General features: G+C 39.4%; 1 protein-coding gene across 2 annotated transcripts in view; it reads right to left on the reverse strand.

Annotated features, from left to right (window-relative positions):
• Fndc3a (fibronectin type III domain containing 3A) overlaps positions 1 to 21076 on the reverse strand; it is a 159363-nt gene that overhangs the window by 84342 nt on the left and 53945 nt on the right. For both annotated transcript variants that reach the window (XM_021202865.1, XM_029541310.1), the window contains exon 3: positions 19067 to 19142. In XM_021202865.1, coding sequence (XP_021058524.1) covers positions 19067 to 19142 — 76 coding nt within the window. The remainder of the gene's footprint in view (positions 1 to 19066; positions 19143 to 21076) is intronic.

Below are 21076 nucleotides of genomic sequence, written 5' to 3' on the forward strand. Positions count from 1 at the left end.
TGGGTTCTTTCCAGGTTCTGGCTATTATAAATACTGCTGCTATGAACATAGTGGAGCATGTGTCCCTATTATAAGTTGGAACATCTTCTGGATATATGCCCAGGAGAGGTATTCCTGGATCCACCGGTAGTACTATGTCCAATTTTCTGAGGAACAGCCAAACTGATTTCCAGAGTGGTTGTACAAGCTTGCAATCCCACCAGCAATGGAGGAGTGTTCCCCTTTCTCGACATCTTTGCCAGCATCTGCTGTCACCTCAATTTTTGATCTTACCATTGTGACTGGTGTTAGGTGGAATCTCAGGGTTGTTTTGATTTGCATTTCCCTGATGATTAAGGATGTTGAACAATTTTTCAGGTGCTTCTCAGTCCTTCAGTATTCCTCAGTTGAGATTCTTTGTTTAGCTCTACACCCCATTTTTTAATGGGGTTATTTGATTTTCTCGAGTCCAACTTCTTAGAGTTCTTTGTATATATTGGAAATTAGTCCCCTATTGGATTTAGGATTGGTGAAAATCCTTTCCCAATCTGTTGGTGGCCTTTTTGTTTTATTGACAGTGTCTTTTGCCTTATAGAAGCGTTGCAATTTTGTCAATTTTGTCAATTCTTGATCTTACAACACAAGACATTGGTGTTCTGTTCAGTAATTTTTCCCCTGTGCTCATATCTTCAAGGCTTTTCCCCACTTTCTCCTCTATAAGTTTTAGAGGCTCTAGCCGGTTGTGGTGGCGCATACCTTAATCCCAGCACTCAGGAGGCAGAGGCAGGCTGATTTCTGAGTTCGAGGCCAGCCTGGTCTACAAAGTGAGTTCCAGGACAGCCAGGGATATACAGAGAAACCCTGTCTTGAAAACAAAAACAAAAACAAAAAAAGTTTCAGAGGCTCTGGTTTTATCTGGAGTTTTTTTTTTTTTTAATTATTTAGTAAAATCATTTTTACTAATGCCCTGTAGAATTTATATTGTTTCCTCCATTTGCTAGAGATGAGTTAAAAGAAAACTCAAGATTTTAATTACTTCCACAGTGTCTTCCATCTTTAAATTCAATGACAATTCATCTTTGTATCTATTGTGGATCTTGGATCTGTTTTGTGTCAGGAACGTGAGGGTAACAATTTTATTTTTTCTGCTTTCACAGGCACAACAGACTTTATCATTAAAACTTGACCACTTTATGTGCTTGCCTACTGATACCTCTCTTCTAAAATACCTTGAGAGGAGGTTTTTCTTTTGCCTTTATATTCCAAGATGTCTCAGCCTGTTTACCCTTTGTGTAGAGAAAGGTCAGTGATTTGTTTGAGTTAATTTTATATCCAGCTACTGCACTGAAGCTGTTTATCAGGTTTATGAGTTCTCTGTTGGAATTTTTAGGGTCACTTATACATACTATCATATCATCTGCAAAAAAGATAATTTGACTTCCTCCTTTCCAATTTGTATCCCCTTGATCTCCTTTTGTTGTCTAATTACTCTGGCTAGGACTTCTAGTACTATATCGAATAGGTAAGGAGAAAGTGGGCAGCCTTGTCTAGTCCCTGATTTTAGTGGGATTGCTTCAAGTTTCTCTCCATTTAGTTTGATGTTGGCAACTGGTTTGCTGTATATTGCTTTTATTATGTTTAGGAATGGGCCTTGAAATCCCTGAACTTTCCAAGACTTTTATCATGAAGGGGTGTTGGATTTTGTCAAATGCTTTCTCAGCATCTAATGAGATGAACATGTGGTTTTTGTCTTTGAGTTTGTTTATATAGTGGATTATGTTGATGGACTTCTGTATATTAAACCATCCCTACATCCCTGGGATGAAGCCTACTTGGTCATGATGGATGATCCTTTTGATGTGTTCTTGGATTCTGTTTGGGAGGATTTTATTGAGTATTTTTGCATCGATGTTCTTAAGGGAAATTGGTCTGAAGTTTTCTTTGTTGGGTCTTTATGTGGATTAGGTATCAGAGTAATTGTGGCTTCCTAGAATAAATTGGGTAGAGTACTTTCTGTTTCTATTTTGTGGAATAGTTTAAGAAGAGTTGGAATTAGGTCTTCCTTGAAGGTATGATAGAACTCTGCACTAAACCCATCTGGTCCTGGAATTTTTTGGTTGGGAGACTACTAATGACAGCTTCTATTTCTTTAGGGAATATAGGACTGTTTAGGTCATTAATCTGATCCTGATTTAACTTTGGTATCTGGTATCTGTCCAAAAAATTGTCCATTTCATCCACATTTTCCAGTTGTGTTGAATATAGCTTTTTATAGTAGGAACTGATGATGTTTTGAATTTCCTCAGAATCTGTTATTATGTCTCCCTTTTCATTTCTGATTTTGTTAAATAGGATACTGTCCCTGTGCCCTGTAGTTAGTCTGGATAAGGGTTTATCTATCTTGTTGATTTTCTCAAAGAACCAGCTCCTGGTTTGGTTAATTCTTTGAATAGTCCTTTTTGTTTGAACTTGTTTGATTTCAGCCCTGAGTTTGATTATTTCCTGCTGTCTACTCCTCTTGGGTGAATTCGCTTCCTTTTGTTCTAGAGCTTTTAGGTGTGCTGTCAAGCCCCTAGTGTATGATCTGTCTAGTTTCTTTTTGGCAGCCCTCAGAGATAAGAGTTTTCCTCTCAGGACTGCTATCATTGTTTCCCATAAGTTTGGGTATGTTGTGACTTCATTTTCATTAAACTCCACAAAGTCTTTTATTTTTAAAGTCTTGTTGAACATATTTATTTTAAAATAGATATTACATTAAAGGAAATATGTACAATATTTATTCTTTAATCTATTTCTTCCTTGACCAAGGTATCATTGAGTAAAGTGTTATTCAGCTTCCATGTAAATGTTGGCTTTCTATTATTTATGTTGTTATATTGAAGATCAGCCTTAATCCATGGTGATCTGATGCATGAAATAATTTCAATATTTCTGTAACTGTTGAGGCCTGTTTTGTGACCAATTATATGGTATATTTTGGAGAAGGTACCATGAGGTGCTGAGAAGGTATATCGTTTTGTTTTAGGATAAAATGTTCTGTAGATATCTGTTAAATCCATTTCTTGCATAACTTCTGTTAGTTTCAATGTGTCCCGGTTTAGTTTCTGTTTCCAGGATCTGTCCAATATTGAGAATGGGGTGTTGAAGTCTCCCACTATTATTGTGTGAGGTACAATGTGTGCTTTGAGCTTTACTAAAGTTTCCTTAATGAAAGTGGCCACCCTTGCATTTGGAGCATAGATATTCAGGATTGAGGGTTCATCTTGGCAGATTTTACCTTTAATGAGTATAAAGTGCCCCTCCTTGTCTATTTTGACAACTTTGGGTTGGAAGTAGATTTTATTCAATATTAAAATGGCTACTCCAGCTTGTTTCTTCGGACCATTTGCTTGGGAACCTTTTTCCAGCATTTTACTCTGAGGTAGTGTCTGTCTTTGTCACTGACGTGGGTTTCCTGCAAGCAGCAAAATGTTTGGTCCTGTTTAGCCAGTCTGTTAGTCTATGTCTTTTTATTGGGGAATTGAGTCCATTGATATTAAGAGATATTAAGGAAAAGTAATTATTGCTTCCTGTTATTTTTCTCGTTAGAGTTGGGGTTCTGTTCTTATGGCTGTCTTCTTTTAGGTTCATTGAAGGATTATTTTCTTCATTTTTCTAGGGCGTTGGTATTTTCCCTTTATTATCTTTTGAAGGGATTCGTGGAAAGATATTGTGTGAATTTGGTTTTGTCATGGAATACTTTGGTTTCTCCATCTATGGCAATTGAGAGTTTTGCTGGGTATAGTAGTCTGGGCTGGCATTTATGTTCTCTTAGGGTCTGTATAACATTTGTCCAGGATCTTCTGGCTTTCAAAGTCTCTGGTGAGAAGTATGGTGTAATTCTAATAGGCCTGCCTTTATATGTTACTTGACCATTTTCCCTTGCTGCTTTTAATATTGTCTTTATTTGGTGCATTTGTTGTTCTGATTGTTATGTGGCGGGAGGAATTTCTTTTCTGGTCCAGTCTATTTGGAGTTTTGTAGGCTTCTTGTATGTCCATGGGCATCTCTTTCTTTAGGTATGGGAAGTTTTCTTCTATAATTTTGTTGAAGATATTTACTGGCCATTTAAGTTGAAAAATCTTCATTCTCATCTACTCCTATTATCCATAGGTTTGGTCTTCTCATTGTGTCCTGGATTTCCTGGATGTTTTGAGTTAGGGTCTTTTTGGATTTTACATTTTCTTTGATTGTTGTGTCCATGCTTTCTATGGAATCGTCTGCACCTGACAGTCTCTCTTCCATCTCTTGTATTCTGTTGCTGATGCTCACATCTATGGTTCCTGATTTCTGTCCTAGGGTTTCTATCTCCAGAGTTGTCTCCCTTTCGGTTTTCTTTATTGTTTTTTCTTCCATTTTTAGATCTTGGATGGTTTTGTTCAATTCCATTACCTGTTTTGTTGTGTTTTCCTGTAATTCTTTAAGGGATTTTTGTGTTTCTTCTTTAAGGACTTCTACCTGTTTAGCAGTGTTTTCCTGTAATTCCTTGAGGGATTTTTGTGTTTCCTCTTTAAGGGCTTCTACCTGTTTAGCAGTGTTCTCCTGTATTTCTTTAAGTGAATTATTAATGCCCTTCTTAAAATCTTCTACCACCATCATGAGATATGATTTTAAATCCGAATCTTGCTTTTCAGGTGTGTTGGGGTATCCAGGACTCACTGTGGTGGGCGTACTGTGTTCTGATGATGCCCAGTGGTCTTGGTTTCTGTTAGTAAGATTCTGGTAATCTCTGGTGTTAGATGATCGAGCTGTCTCTGGCTGGAGCTTGTTCCTCAGTGATTCTGTTAGCCTCTGTCAGCACTCCTGGGAGTCCAACTCTCACCTGAGTCCCAGTGGTCAGAGCACTCTCTACAGTCAAGCTCTCCTCTTGCAGGGAAGGTGTCCAGAAGTTTGGAGCTCAGATCCACTTCCTGAGTCCTGTAGGCCGACTCTCCTCTGGCAAGGAAGGTGCCCAGGGGTCTGGGTCTCAGCTCTGCCTCCTGGCAGTGATCTGGAGACCCTGGGTTTGCTAGTGGCCCTGTGGCGTGTAGAGTCCTCTGGGGATCTTGGGACCCTCAGCTGGGTTCGAGTAGAAAATGGGCAAGAGATCGTGCTCAACTGGCCCCTGACCTGAAAGAATCCCAGCCTCTGGTCGGGTGGGGTTCCTTTGTCCCTGTTCCTGCTGGCACAAGACCCTCAGGGATTCTTTGGATCTGATGTTGCTTTCCACTCACCAGTGATCCTGAAGCCCTGGGTTTGGTAGGGGCACTGCAGCGTGGAGAGTCCTTTGAGGACCTTGTTCACCCGCTTTCTTATGGAACCCAAGACCACCAGCCCCTGAGGGATGGTACTACCCCAATGGGCTTGGGCCTCCCCAATTAAGGAAATGCCTTACAGGCCTGCTTACAGCCTCATTTTATGGAGGCATTTTCTTAATTAAGGTTCCCTCCTCTCTAATGACTTTAGCTTGTGTTAAGTTGACATAAAACTATCTAGTAAATCAAGATATGTTTTCATAAACAAATATAAAGGTTCATGTTTTTTCTTAATGACAAGTAGTACTTCCCAAAGTTAAAATTTTAGTAGGTGGTCCTATTATATGTAAAGCTAAAGAAAATCTCTATATTTTTGATGCAGTGTTTTTCTCAGCAGGAGAGTTTCTTAATGAAATTTACTTGAAATAATGTGGTTTTTATTTTTAGTAAAAAACATGATCTGTTTGGACATTCTTTCATAAGGTTAAGAAACACACAAAAAGCATATAAGTTAAGTCTGTAATAAATATTCTTTCTTCAGCATTCCTTTAGAGAATGGCTTGGTTAAGAGCATAAACTCTGATGATGAGGATGACTGATGATGAGGTATAATTTTTAAAAATCCCCTTTCATTAATTCAATCAGGCCCACTCTCAAACTTTTCCAGATTGAGAAAAATGCTTAATAGCTAAAGATTCTATGGCTTTCAGGTGGCTATCTATCCTCCTCATTGCCAGAATTCTTTAAGCTGGTTCTATATAAAACATAAAGCAGACATTTTTATTGCCCACTTTAATTCATAGAAAATGTACGGTTATCAATTTATAAACTTGTTATATTTCTCTTTTTCTTTTCTCTTAGTTCTCACTGGTCACCAGTTTTTTCTGCACTCAAAATACTGTCTAGTACATCTCCCCCAGCCCCTTTGGGGTAAGTGGAGGGTCTAAATTTAAAGAACAAAGTCTAATCATTTTTTTAAAATCTATTTTAAAAAGTTACATTTAGCTGGCTTGTGATTTATACAATCAAATTTGCCAAAATTATCAAATAATGTAGAAAAAAGAAAACTTAAAATTTTATCAAATGAAGCAAACATGCCCAAATTATTTTCTATGCATCTATGTTCATCAAAGCAATATTTTCTTAGCTCCTAAAGAGATAATTCTGTTTATTACTTTAATAATTCATAATCATCCTAATTTCAATTATACCAAGATTCTAACTAAAGGTTTAAATCTTCCATTTTCTGGAGGGAAAAAGTAGAGGGCAGGAATAACCCTGTGACTTTCCTCTAGGAAGAACTTCATGCCGCAGAGTCCCTGGTCTGAACATTCTTCCCTGAGTCAAACTCTATCTCCTCACATCTTACTGGTCTCATACAGTAGAGAAAAAAAAAGGACTCAAAGTCAAGTTCTCCTTTCTAGGTTCCACAGGCCTCTACATTCTAATAAAAATGATTTTACATTCATATGTTTTCCTGTTTTAATTTTCTTGGGACAACCCCAATGTGCTAATATTTCTTTCAAATTTGTTAATATGATACCATGTAAAATGCATAGACCATCATCTACCCTCAATTTACATTTCTAATTTTGTAGTCTAAGACTTCATTTTCTTTTGAAAATAAGATTCAATAAGACAACTCAGTTCTAGACCCACTAAAATTAGCAGTTTTTATTTATAAAGTTGTCTTCCTCTCTTGTACTAGAGTAGACACTGCCAATAACTATGTTGTCATTGTTTCTCAAACTCCTCTGTGTGTCTGACTTATCTTTGTGTGATACCAAGAGTGTCCCTCCTATACATGTTGATAATCTAGTAGGAAATGGTTAACAGTTACCCAATTCTGGCTGCAAAAGTGGTATCTGCACTAAAGCAAACATGTATTTAGTTTTTGGGTTGTTTGTTTAAGTAGAGAACAGTTAAGAGTACAATATGGCATTAACAAGAAATCTTCCAAGTCAGAGCACTTTGCTGTGTTCCTTTCAAAAATTAATCCCGGAGTTGTAGGGGGCTGCAACCCTGTAGGTGCAACAACAATATGAACTAACCAGTACCCCCTGAGCTCGAGTCTCTAGCTGCATATGTAGCAGAAGATGGCCTAATCGGCCATCATTGGGAAGAGAGGCCCCTTGGTCTTGCAAACTTTATATGACCCAGCACAGGGGAAGGCCAGGGCCAAATAGTGGGAGTGGGTGGGTAGGGGAGCAGGGGCGGGGGTAGGGTATAGGGAACTTTCGGGATAGCATTTGAAATGTAAATAAAGAAAATAATAATAAATAAATTAAAAATAAATAAATAAAAAGTACTTTATAAAACAACAACAAAAAATTAATCCCTCTTGGCTCTCACTGTTGACCTTAAGAAAGCTCTTACACATACATGGCCAGTCTAAACCCTCCTGGCAGACTTCTTCAGTCCATGCCAACTACTCTCCCACACAAATGGTCTCCCCCTCCAAGCTCTGGCTTGCCATCCTCCTTGGTGTTAGTGGTGCGTTCATCATACTCAGGGCTTTTTTCATTGTTTGAGAATTTCATACAAAATACAATGAATTTTGGTCAAATCAGGCCCCCAGTTCTTAATCTCCAATTCCTATTATCCATCTCATCACACTTTCCTTCCATGTTCCTGTACTGTTTTTTAAATATAGTGGCTTCATTTCCTGTTGCCAATACATGTGCAGATACAGGGCCACACATTAGAACATGAACACTCTATCAGGGAGTGTGTGAGAAGGGTGATGACTCTCTCTCTCCCCCTTCCCTCCCCCTCTCCCTCTCCCAGAGGCCATTCACTGACAATAGCTCTCCAGCTATAGTCAGGACATCATGAGCCCCTTCCCTACTCATGCTAAGATTCTTGTTAGTTTGATCATGTGCTATGACTGATGCACAGTCACAGATGCTGTGAGCTCATGTATGCAATGACCCTTCTAGGTCTGTCTAAAGCAGTGCTCTACTATCTCTAGCTGTTATACTCCTTCTGTTCTCTCCTTGACGATGTTTCTTGAGAGTTACACTAATACATGGTTATCAGGTTTGAGGTATAAAGATACATATTTATGGAGCAGTTTAACATTATGTCCACTTAGAATAATAATGGTTTCTCCCATAGGGCCTATCAACTACCTAGCCACTGATTCTTGGCCCAGTTAGCCGTATCAGGTATCCAATCCATCTTGTAGAGAGGTCTGCAAGTCCTATCAGGAAGAAGCCAGTTACTCTAACAACAGTCTATAGTACTGTACCAACAGTCTTATTCTGGCTTGCTGGGCTCACAGCTGGGCCAGAGGATTGATTACTTCTCTCTCCCACATAGCACCTTGTGGCACTATGCTAGCTAGTCAGTAAAGATGAAGCTTCCAAGTCAGTACAGCTGCATTTCTCTTATATCCTGTGACTTACGTATGATGTATCTTCAGCCAGCATTACCCTGACACCAAAATCGGGTGAGAACAAAATGAAACAGAAAACTGTACACCAATTTCCCTGATGAATATAGATGCAAAAATTCTCATTAAAAATGCCTGCAAACTGCATGTGTTCTTATACATTACATGATCATAAACTATAATCAAGTTGGTTTCACTGCTGGGATATGAAGATGATAAAACATGTGCACTAGCCAACATGCTATAATTCATAAACAGACTAAAGGATGAAGTTATATGAGCATCACTACTCACTAAGAAAAAGGCCTTTCACAGCATCCAGAGGAAGCAAGCTTGGAAAGAAGCACAGCTAACACAGTAAAGACTATCTACAATGACCCTACAGTCCATTTTCTAGTCTGCCTCGTACTGCTATGATAAACACCATGAACAACAGCCACCTGGAAAGGAAAGGGTTTACTTCATATTTCAGCTTCTAGCCCATCATGAAGTCAGGGCAGGAACTCAAGGTAGGAACCCAGAAGCAGGAATGCAACCAGAGGCCATGGAAAAGTGATGCTTACTGGCTTGTTCCCCTATGGCCTGTCAGTCTGCTTTCATATACCACCCAGGACCATCTGCCAAGGATTTCAGTTGACAATGGGCTAGCTCATAATATTCCGGGGGGAGAATCAAGGACCAGTGCAAGAGACTGTTTATGAGATATTTAGCTAAATCAAAAACCTAGCTGTAACCTACCCATGTTCTGAGAATTTGTGTGAGGTTGAATTAAGAAGCAGTAGACTAAGATGACAGAGGAAGCATGAAATTGATACTACTACTATTATTATTATTATACTGCAGCATAATTATTACTACTTATTCTTGTATACAATAAAAAAGAGCAACAAATTTTTGTCAAATACATTTAAAATGTGTAGTCTGGAGAGACAAAGGGCACCAGGAAGCTTAAGGTTACAGAGAAGTTACTGCTAGAAAAGAAGTAGTGATTCATGCAGCGACTGGTGCCAGTGGAAGAGTCTCTGGCTCTGTACTAATACAGGGAAGGTGCCCTGAGGGCAAGACCCCATCTAGCTAAACCACCAGGGTGTGAAAGGAAAAGACCAAAAAAAAATGTTCTCTGCTCCTAGAAAGCAAATGCCTAATGGAGGGTTAAACAAGCTTCAGCATAGAGAAGCTATAGCAACTAAGGTCCAAAGAGGCCATATATTTTCTTCTCACGGCCACCTTTTATTCGATATTTTCTTTATTTACATTTCAAATGTTATCCCCTTTCCAGGTCTCCCCTCCAGAAGCCCCCTACCACATCCCCCCTCCCCTTGCCTCTATGAAGGTGCTCCCCCACCTACCCACCCACTCCCATCTCCAAGCCCTGGCAACTACATTGGGGCATCAAGCCCTCAGGCCACTCTTCCCACTGATGTCGCAGAAGGCCATCCTCTGCCACATATTTGGCCAGGGCCATGGGTCCCTCCACATGTATTCTTTGGTTGGTGGTCCATTCTCCAGGAGCTCCGGAGGGTCTGGCCGGTTGACACTGTTGCTCCCCCCAATGAGGCTTCAATCCCCTCAGTTCCTTCAGTCTCTCTGCAACTCCTCCATCATGGACCCCTCACTCAGTCCAATGGCTGGCTTCGGGCACCCGCCTATTTGTCAGGCTCTGGCAGAGTCTCTTAGGAGACAGTCACAACCACTTAGCAGTGAGTGCATACCATGTGTGTTCTTTTGTGACTAGGTTATCTCACTCAGAATGATATTTTCAAGTTCCATCCAGTTGCCTGTGATGAAGTCATTGTTTTTAATTGGTAAGTAGTATTCCATTGTGTAAATGTACCACATTTTCTGTATCCATTCCTCTGTTGAAGGACATCTGGGTTGTTTCCAACTTCTGCCTATTATGAATGTGACTGCTATGAACATAGTAGGGCATGTGTCTTTATTACATGTTGGAGTGGTACAGATGGGTCCAAAGAGGCCATATTTTAAAGACAAGAAAAATGTAAGATTGGGGAGGGGGACCATGAGTTCTTCTTTTAGAGAGCTGCAGAGGTAGGTAGCACATGGCTGGATCTACTTCCCTGCAAGCAGGCCTTGAAAGGTCACTGAATTAAGCTATGGAAATAAAGTCTGGATTGTGATGGATACTCTATGATGTTGAAGATGCCACAGCCATGAGAATTCTCCCTAGGAGGGCTGAACAGAGGGACCTGAAACAGCTCAAAAGAGATGCATGTTGCAGGCACCAAAGTTAGAGGGGCACCACCACCTAAACCCTTAGAAATTGAAGCCCTAGATATTGTACATCTAACTACAGGACTTAATGTGTGCCTTGGTGTGTTTTAATCTTGATTTAGTATTTCCTCAGGATCTCCCTACGTCTCCCTTTGGGAAGAAGAATGTATACTCTGCCACAGTATGTCAGAAGTATGTAATGATATTTTTTTATTTGTTTGTTAGTCTTTTTTTTTTTTTTTCAAATTTATGGCGTGAAGTGTCACAATTAACAGATTACCTTAAGTCTCAGAGGAGATCCTAGACATGGACTTTTGAACAGTATCTGGGCTGTCAAAAGAATATGATAGCTTCTGAAGGTGTGCTCAGTGTAATTTGCATCATATAATGGCTATGAGCCTATAGAGGCTCATGTGTATTCAGAATTAATATTGTAAAAATGGCTACAACACCAAAAGCAATGTACAAATTCAATGAAATTACCATTTGAATGACATTCTGGGTCAACACTGTAAGTCACTGGGCAAGGGAGCTGTTGTGTAAGCCTGGGCCTAGTAACCTAAGTTAAATCCCTGGAACCCCTTAAAGGCAAAAGGAAAAAAAGTGACTCTACAAAGCTCTTGTATATTATATACTGTGGTATATACATGAGCACGCACACACATTCCTGATAAATAAAAATGTTTTTAATTCCAATGACATTTTTCAGAGTACTAGAGAATTGATATGGAAACACAAAAAACTCTAAATACCTAAAGCAATCCTTGGCAGAGAAAGATCAATGCTAGAGATACCTCAGACCCCAATCTTAAATCCATTAAAGAGCCACAATAACAAGAATTTGATAGACATGTACACCAAGAGACTAGAAGACCAGATTAAAAACCCATATAGTTACTGCTACCTAACTCTGAACAAAAGCTGTCAAAAATATAAATTGGAGAAAAGACAGCATCTTTAATACATGATTCTGGGAAAATTGAATTTCCTCACACAAAAGAATGAAATTAGATCCATCTTTTAACTTATATGAGAATTAATTCAGGATGGATCAAAGAGAAGTTCTGTTCTTCCAAAGAATCCAGATTCGGTTCCCAGCACTGATACTGAGTGACAGCTCCAGAGGACCCAATATTGTCTTCTGGTGTTCACAAGCACATGGCATACATACACAGACACATAAAACAAAAGAAAACTTTTAATCAAACTGCTAGAAGAAAACAGGTAAAACATTGTCATTTATAGACAGAAAATTTCTTTAAAAGAAAGAGACTCTGTGCTGGCTAGGTTTATGACAACTTGACACAAGCTAGAGTCAACAACTTGGCACAAGCTAGGGTGGGGGCAGGGTACAGGGTCAACTGAAAAAGAAAAAAAAGCCTCCATAAGATCAGGCTGTAGGCAAATCTGTAGGGCATTTTCTTAATTAGTGACTGACTGGGGAAGGCCCCAGCCCATTATGGATTGTGACAATCCCTGGGCTATTTAGTGGTCCTGGGTTCTATAAGAAAGCAGGCTAAACAAACCAAAGGGAGCCAGTCAGTTGACAGCATTTCTCTATGGCCTCTGCATCAGCTCCTGCCTCCAGCTTCCTGCCCTGCTGACTTCCTATGCTGATTTCCTTCAATGATGAGCAGTGCTATGGAAGTATAAGCCAAAAAAACCCTTTCCTCCTCAACCTGCTTTTTCATCATGGCGTTTCATTTTAGCAATAATAACCCTGACTATAAAACAGACTTCAGTAGGAAAAGAAATACTTGCAGCAATTGACAATGGGCCTGCATGAAGGTAAAAAGAATGGGAGAAAAAATTTGCAAAGTATGTATTTGACAAGGATGAATCAAAAACCTCTAAGGAGGAACTATACAACCAACCAAACAACAAAAAACCAAACAAAAACCATAAAATATAGTCAATAAATAAAATAAAATCAATAAATGGGCTGATGAACTAAAGAGACAGTTCTCAAGGAAGAAATAAAACTGGGTAAGTATCTGAAAGTGTTGAAATATCATCTGCCATCAGGAGAACCCTAAAAAAATTTCTACAGGACTCCATCAAACCACAGGGGGAACAGCTATCATCAAGAAAACAGTTCTAGGAACTGCTGAGGGATATGCAGAAAGAGGAACACTTACACATTACTGGAGGGAAGGCTAAGCAGGCACAGTCATTTCAGCACTCAGTATAGAGGATACCTGAGAACTGGGAGACAATTCAGCAAGTAAAGGTACTTAATGCTTGATAACACAACTGCTATCAACCGAACTCACAGGAGGAAAAGGAGAACCAACTCTTTCAAGTATCCTCTGATCTCCACCATGTGCATTGTGGCACATTCATAACCACCTACACACACAACGCATGGGCACACACACTCCCCAAAATAAACAAGTTTTTTAACCCTAAACTATAGGAAATGCTGAGCATATGCTCAAAAGATTCTAAGTCATCACACTAAAGAGATAATTACATGTCCGTGTTTAATCACTATTCTGTTTCTAACAGCTGAGAAATGAAATCAGTTTATACATTCACCAAAAGGTGTTTGGAAAAAGAAAATTTGGTAATGTATAGAATAGAATTTTGTGCACTGGTAAAGAGGAACAAAATGTCACTTCCAGAAAAGACATATAGAGCTTGAAAGCGTTACATTAAGCAAAATAAGTCAAATTCACAAAAACATGTAATTTTCATATGCAGAATTTATACGTATGTAAGATATGAAAGTAGAAAGAAATTATATTATGACAGGGAAAGGAGAGGTCTGAAGGTCCAAGAGGGCAATGTAATATTGAACAACATGAAAACAGAATGAGGAACTATTTGGCAGGAGGGATTGAGAAGTTCACAGTAAAAGGAAATGAAAGGACTGGAGAGACGGCTCAGCAGTTAAGAGCACTGGCCACTGTTGCACAGGACCCAGGTTCAATTCCTAGCACCCACATGGTAGCTCACAATATCTAAAGCTCCAGTTTTAAAGGATCTGATGCCCTTTTCTGGCCTCTAAGGGTACTAGGCACACATGTACATGCAAGCAAAGCATTCATATAATCTATAAATAACTAATGTTTAAAAGAATAAAGTATAATAATATATATCAGACATATATAAGATAGATATGCATATAATAATGAAACACATTATATGCTTACTTGAAAAGTTTGCCACTTACTCTCTATGAAATATGCCTCTCATGTTGTCAGTAAGCCTAATTTAGAAACCTGCCTAATTCCTTATTCTCCGTAATATTTTACAAATAAAACTAAGAAAGGCAGTCACAAGCATATGCTACAAAGATCTAATAATATTCAACCTACACATATACTCATTTAATGTTTACATGACCTAGTTTTCAATGTTTCTCACTAGGAAGACAACGTGCTGACTTGCTTATCAAAGAATGTTACCACTAAAATAGATAAACATTAAGTTGTTGTTGTTATTATTATATGTTTCAAAAATCTCTTAATGTACAATCAAGACAGACTCAAGATAGTATTTTCATTCAAAAGTAATGATGTATTTAGGCTGAAACTATTGAGTTTGACCTAAAGATTATCTAAGCTAATATGGTACAGGTCCCATCAGGGAGTATAAATAAAGCCAATCTATAAGCAGAAGGATAAACTGGAGACCAGTCACAAGAGACTGACTTTTCCATACACCAGAATGAAATAACTCAATGATCAAAGGGAGAGCAGCATCAGGAAACCCAGGAGAGTACTCAAAAAGTTCACAGTGAACTGGGCTTGGTGGCACACACCTATAATCCCAGCACTGGCAGGCCCAGGCAGGTCAGGCAAATGGTTTCCAGCTTTCTAGACCATTAACTCCCCTCAAGAGTTCTTCCACATCCTCTAAATAAAGTTCAAGTTGTCAGCATGCTGTATGGACCATTTCAAGAACTGTCAGCATATCGGCTCCATCTCTAGTTGTATTCCCCTTTAAACAACTATTTTTAGAGCAATTGTAGTCTCCATGGTTATTCAAGTAATTCAAGTCAGTCCTTTCTTCTGATGTTTTTAAATACTGATTGCTCTGTCTAAAGCACCTTGAGGCTTTTTATCCATCTTGCCAATTGCTATTCCTTAAAGACAGCTCATGTGAAGAGCTTTCTCCGTTCATAACTACTGTTAGAGGACCCTAACCATATGTTATTGTAACACCAAATCACTAAATGTGATCACTGTACTGATAGAACTGTTCACTTTTTCACTCCTTAACTAATATACTGGGTATTTGTTGTTGCTGTTGTTTTTAGTCTGGGGTCCAACTCAGGGCCTTATTGGGATCTACTACCAAGCTACATCACTAGCATTGTTACACTACAGTCTTAAAAGATAAAAACCATGACTTGGTTTTCCCCCAATTCCCAGGAACTAGCACAGTATACTTAGACTTCATGTACTTACAAGGAAAACATGATGAGTAGTTTATTCTTCGATGAAGTGTGCTGTGGCAGAAAGGTACAAATTATGCTCTGGCTATAACTAACTGGACCTCACTAATTATGAGAGTCCAATGAAGGTGGCAGCAATTTAGACCTATCTAAAGTTTTAATCTAGTTTTTGTTTCTATGAATTCTTCTAAGGGAGACATTCAAACATATATTCATGCTAGGCCTACCTCATCTGTTACATGTTCCTACGGCGATGTTCTCTTATGAGAAAAGTAACAGCCATAAGAAACCTGTTTTTCCTCTCAGCTTCGCTGCCCTGGTTTTCATCCCCTGTGGCACTCACTCTCTTGGTGGCTGCTTCTCTGCTGTTGCTGCACTTCCTGCTTTCTACAGCTCAAATCCAGAAAGGGTCGTACAAAGGGGAGGAGAGGAGATCAAGTACCCACCAACTTTTTCCCTATAGGCTTCTCTCCAAACCAGTCTTCACTTATTCCTCTTCCTCTTTCATGTGCAGACCTCTCTCCTCTTAGTTATGGGTTCTATTGCTGTGATGAAACACCATGACTAAAAGCAAACTGGGGAAGAATGGATTTATTCAACTTATGCTTCCATATTGCTGTTCATCACTGAAGGAAGTCAGGACAGGAACTCAAACAGGGCTGGGACCTAGAAGTGGGAAGCTGATCTAGAGGCAACTAAGGAGTGCTACTTACTGGCTTGCTCTTCAGAATTTGCTCAGCCTGCTTTCTTGCAGGACCCAGGACCACCAGCCCAGGGATGGCACCACTCACTGTATGCTGGGCCCTCCCCCATAAATCACTAATTAGAAAAATGCCCTACAGCCTGATCTTATAGAGGAATTCTCTCAATTGAAGGTCTTCCTTACAGAAAACTCCAGTTTGTGTCAAATTGGCATAAAACTAGATAACACACTTGATAATTCTGAACAGATGCAAACAAAATAAGAGAGCTTTATTCTTTGCCTTCATTAAAAAAAATCTATGCAGTAATTTAAAAACAAAGTTTCCAATTTTTATTATTATTGTTAGTTATTATTATTATTATTATTATTATTATTATTATTATAATATAGAGAAAAGACTGATTCCCAGTGAAGCACGGAAATGTGTCCTTGTACAGAATGCTCATACAGGAGTCAGCTCCCTTAAGGTCTGGTGAACACTGAGGCAGTCTGTACAGTACACAACTCTTCAGGTCTTGCAGGAGGCTGTTGCTGCTAGATATTAAAATCAAATGAAAGGAATTATGAAGAGATAACTTACAGGATGCAGTCACAAACTGACTCTTGAAATATAAGCTGTTTATCATTCTGAGATTAAGTTGTCCATATGTTTTAAAATACAATAAAACAATGTTTTTTCATCTGCTAGTGTATTTGGGGAAATCACTATTATGTTAATTAAAATGCTTTCTTGATTAATATTTATGAATAATCTGAAAGGTACACAAGTAAGCTATATGATCAGAAATTTATATTCTATGTGATTCATAGTGAAAACAAAAAATTCTATTTGAAGAAAAGTTAGTAAAAGAAGAAAAACTTTTTTAATGTATAAACTGCTTATATATTCTCTTGTCTAGATCCTTTCAGGAGTATAAATTATTTGTATATTACCTCAACTGTAACACAGATATTTTAGATTAACTTAGTGATATTTCTAATACATGTAGGGTTCCAAGTTTGACTTGTGACTCCTGGCTAAGGTATTTTAAAAGATTCACCATCAGAGCTAGGCTATGTAGTGATAGGAAAAGGGCACTGAAAACTGTGTCAGCCTATGGCATCACAGCCAATGCTAATCAGTGTGCACAAATCCTTCACCCTCAGAAGTATTACGGTCTAGATATTAACAGGGTAGGGAGTGCCCCTCCTCCATGGATTCTTTAATTTAAACCCATGACTATTAGGTATTGGTCCAAGAATGAAAAGGGATACAAAGAAGTATAAAAATACAAACCCAAAGTGTTCGGGTACTAGTACTAGTTGAGAGGTAAAATAAGCACTTCAAATTAAACATAACATATGTAATTTCCTAACAACTGAAAGGAATGTTGCACACAGGTACAGTGCACAGGCACCTGGGAAGTCAGTTTCTCAACAGCTGGTATCAAGGGTTTCAAAGTAGACTTGACTCACCTTTTCTTAGCAGTTACACTCACAACATCTCTATTTAATAAGTACTGCAAAGGTAACAGGTCCAGTTTCAAGTATAATGCATGCTTATTAATGTGGTGGTTTGAATGGAAATGCCCCCCTCACAGTCCCACAGGGAGTAGCACTATAAGGTCTTGTTGGGGTAAGCATGGCCTTGTAAGAGAAAGTATGTCACTGGGGTGGGTTTTGAGTTCTCAGAAGCTCAAGCCAGGGCTAGTGGCTCACTGTCTCTTCCTGTTGCCTTCATATCCAGATACAGAACCCTCAGCTACCTCTCCAACATCCCGTCCACCTGAATGCACCATGCTTCTGACCTTTACAATAATGGACTAAACATCTAAACTACAACCCAGCTCCAATTAAATGTTTTCCTTTATAAGAACTGCCATGGTCATGATGTCTCTAAACAGCAATAAGACCCTAACTAAGTTATTCTTACCCTGACCTAATACTAATGGGAAGAAGAGCTGAACTGATACAAAATGTATAACTGAACTTAAATAACCTGCAGCACCTTATAACAATCTACTAAGAAACAGCTAATGTTTAACTCAGCTTCTCTAACTCCAAAGACACTGACTTTTTGTTTGTCTGTTTGCTGACAGAATCTTGCTATCTCAGTGATAAGGGTGCTGAGCTGCTGGAAAGGTTGGCTTGTTCTGCTGGACAAAGGGGGACTTCTGTCCCATGACACTGCTTATCTCTGACTTTGTTGGCAATCTTTGGGGAGTGGATTTAAGCAAGTCAAAGACCTAAATCTTCATCATATGACATCATACAACATCCCCTCTTGTCCAAGTTTCCCCTTTCATGATACTAGTGACAATGGATGAAGGGGCCACCCTAACCTTTCTATAGCTCTCATTTTCATATAGAAACACAATGCTCACTAAATGGAGATTGCTTGGCTCCTCCTCTCATGGAATGTGGTGATGTCTGGAGACATTTCTATTTGTCATAAATCACAGAGGGTAAGAAATAACGAGTGTGTATTAGACAGGGACTCTACTAAACTCACTATAATTCATGTGATGGCTCTCAATAGCTGAAAAATATCCAGTCCTAAATGCTAAGGCGATGTCCAGTAAAGGAAGATTGCAAAAACCATCTGAGCTGAATTTAAAGCAGTTGGGTTAGAACCACCTGGAGTGAGGTGACAAGAGTGAATCCTAGAGAAGGAAACTTGTGCTGACTAGACAAGACAGGTTTGCAGTTAACAAGCAGACTTTTTTAAAAGCCTGAGGAAGACAGCTACAGTGTACTCATATACATAAAATTAATAAATAGATCTTAAAAAGAGAAGCCTGAGGGAACCACACTGGAAATAAAAACAAGATTAGAAAACAGAATGGTCCTTTCGAGGACTGAAAGACCTGGCTAGTCACTTACTTTTCTTTACTAAAAAAATGTACACAATAGAATTTTATAGTTAGATCAATCAAGAAAGGAGAAAGAGACTAATTAGAGTTCCACTGCAATAGTTAAATGACTGGAGTACTCAAGCTTATGATTGTGACACAGGGAGAAAGCACATGTGTACCTACTGTTACTGGAAAAATAAAAGGCAGATTTTCAATTTGTTACAGAATGTAGCAAATTTTTCCTCTTACCTGTAATGCACTGAAACTGTCCATCTTCTCTTCTTATTGTAAATGCTTCCCCTGGATTAACTTGTACCAGAATAACCTGGAAGCAATGGAAAGAAGAATTAATCAAAACGATAAATGAACAAATCAGTATATAAAAATGTGCAGCTAGTACTTGAGCAGATGTGAGCTATTTAACCTTGGAAAATTGGAGATATTACATTGTATTTATTTTAGTATTCAATAGTTCACAATCAGGCTAGAAAGAAAGAAAACAAAAAATAAGCTAATGGCAAATTTACTGAGAAGTAAAAAATTTTACTGTGTAAAAAAAAGGAGTCAAACCTTACAATTGTAGATTACATATTATACTTTAACACAGTACTTGGGAATTGATAAACTGATAAAGAGATTATACTTAAATTAAGAGGAAAAGTTATATGTGAAAATGTGAGGGGAGGGTTCTCAGTGCCTGAGCTGGTAAGAGAGCCATCTTTCCTCTGGTGCATTGCCAGGGAGAGGGTGGCCTGCAGAAGTGACACAGCTGTTGAGACAAGTACATTTCTGGCTCCAGACATCCAGCACCTTTCCGGCCAGAGGAGAGGTGTCCACCCCGGAGGGTTCTCAGTGCCTGAGCTGGTAAGAGAGCCATCTTTGCTCCGGGCAGTCCTCAGAAGCTACAAAGCTTCTGGGACAGACTCCATTTCTGGATCCAGACATCCAGCACCTTTACCGGGAGGGTTCTTACTGCCTGATCTGGTAAGAGAGCCATCTTTGCTCCAGTGAGTTGCCAGGGAGAGGGCGGCCTGCAGAAGCGACACAGCTTCTGGGAAAGATCCGGTTTCTGGCTCCAGATATGCGGGCACCTTCCCCGCCAGAGGAGAGGTGTCTGCCCGGAAGGGCTCTCGCTGCCTGAGCTGGTAAGGGAGCCATCTTTGCTCCAGTTCGCCTAGGCTCCAGTCTGCACTGGTGAGAGTGTGGACCGCAGAAGCTACAGAGCTTTGGGACAGACGGAAGCAACCTACCTTCTGGGACAGACCCTGTTTCAAGCTCCAAATATTTGGGCACCTTCCTCGCCAGAGGAAAGGTGGCCACCTGTGAGGGCTCTGTCTGCCAGAGCAGGTGAGAGAGTCATATTGTGTCCAGGGTCCCTTAGTGGCTAGTCTGTGCAGGTGAGTGAATAAATTGCAGAAGCAACACATCTTCTGGGACAGGCCCTGTTTTGGGCCTGCATCTTCAGCCAGGAGGCAGATCTGAACGCCAGGTCTCTGTGCACCTTCCCTGCTAGAAAAGAGGTTCCCTGCAGAGAGTAATCTGACCACTGAGACTCAGGAGAGAGCTGGACTCCGAGGACTGCTGACAGAGGCTAACAGACTCACAGGAGGAACAAGCTCCAACCAGAGACAACTATAACAACTAACTCCAGAGATCACCAGATGGCAAAAGGCAAAGGTAGGAACCTTACTAACAGAAACAAAGACCACTCACCATCATCAGAACCTAGCACTTCCACCTCAGTCAGTCCTGGATACCCCAACACACCCGAAAAGCAAGAATCAGACTTAAAAGNATACCTCATGATGCTGGTAGAGGACTTTAAGTAGGGCATTAATAACTCACTTAAAGAAGTGCAGGAGAACGCTGCTAAAGAGGTACAAGTCCTTAAAGAAAAACAGGAGAATACTTCTAAAGAGGAAGAAGTCCTTAAAGAAAGAGAGGAGTACAGAAACAAACAGGTGATGGAATTTAACAAAACCATCCAAGACCTAAAAAGGGAAATAGAACCAATAAAGAAAACCCAAAATGTAAAAACTCTGGAGACAGAAACCCTAGGAAAGAAATCAGGAACCATAGATGTGAACATCAGCAATAGAGTACAGGAGATAGAAGAGAGAATCTCAGCTGCATTAGATTCCATAGAGAACATGGGCAAATAAAATTTTGTAAAATTCCATAGAGAAAATACAAAATGCAAAAAGATCCTAATTCAAAACATCCAGGAAATCCAGGACACAATGAGAAGACCAAACCTTC

The sequence above is a fragment of the Mus pahari genome, chromosome 8 (genome assembly GCF_900095145.1).
Source record: "Mus pahari chromosome 8, PAHARI_EIJ_v1.1, whole genome shotgun sequence".
Taxonomy (NCBI): Eukaryota; Metazoa; Chordata; class Mammalia; order Rodentia; family Muridae; genus Mus; species Mus pahari.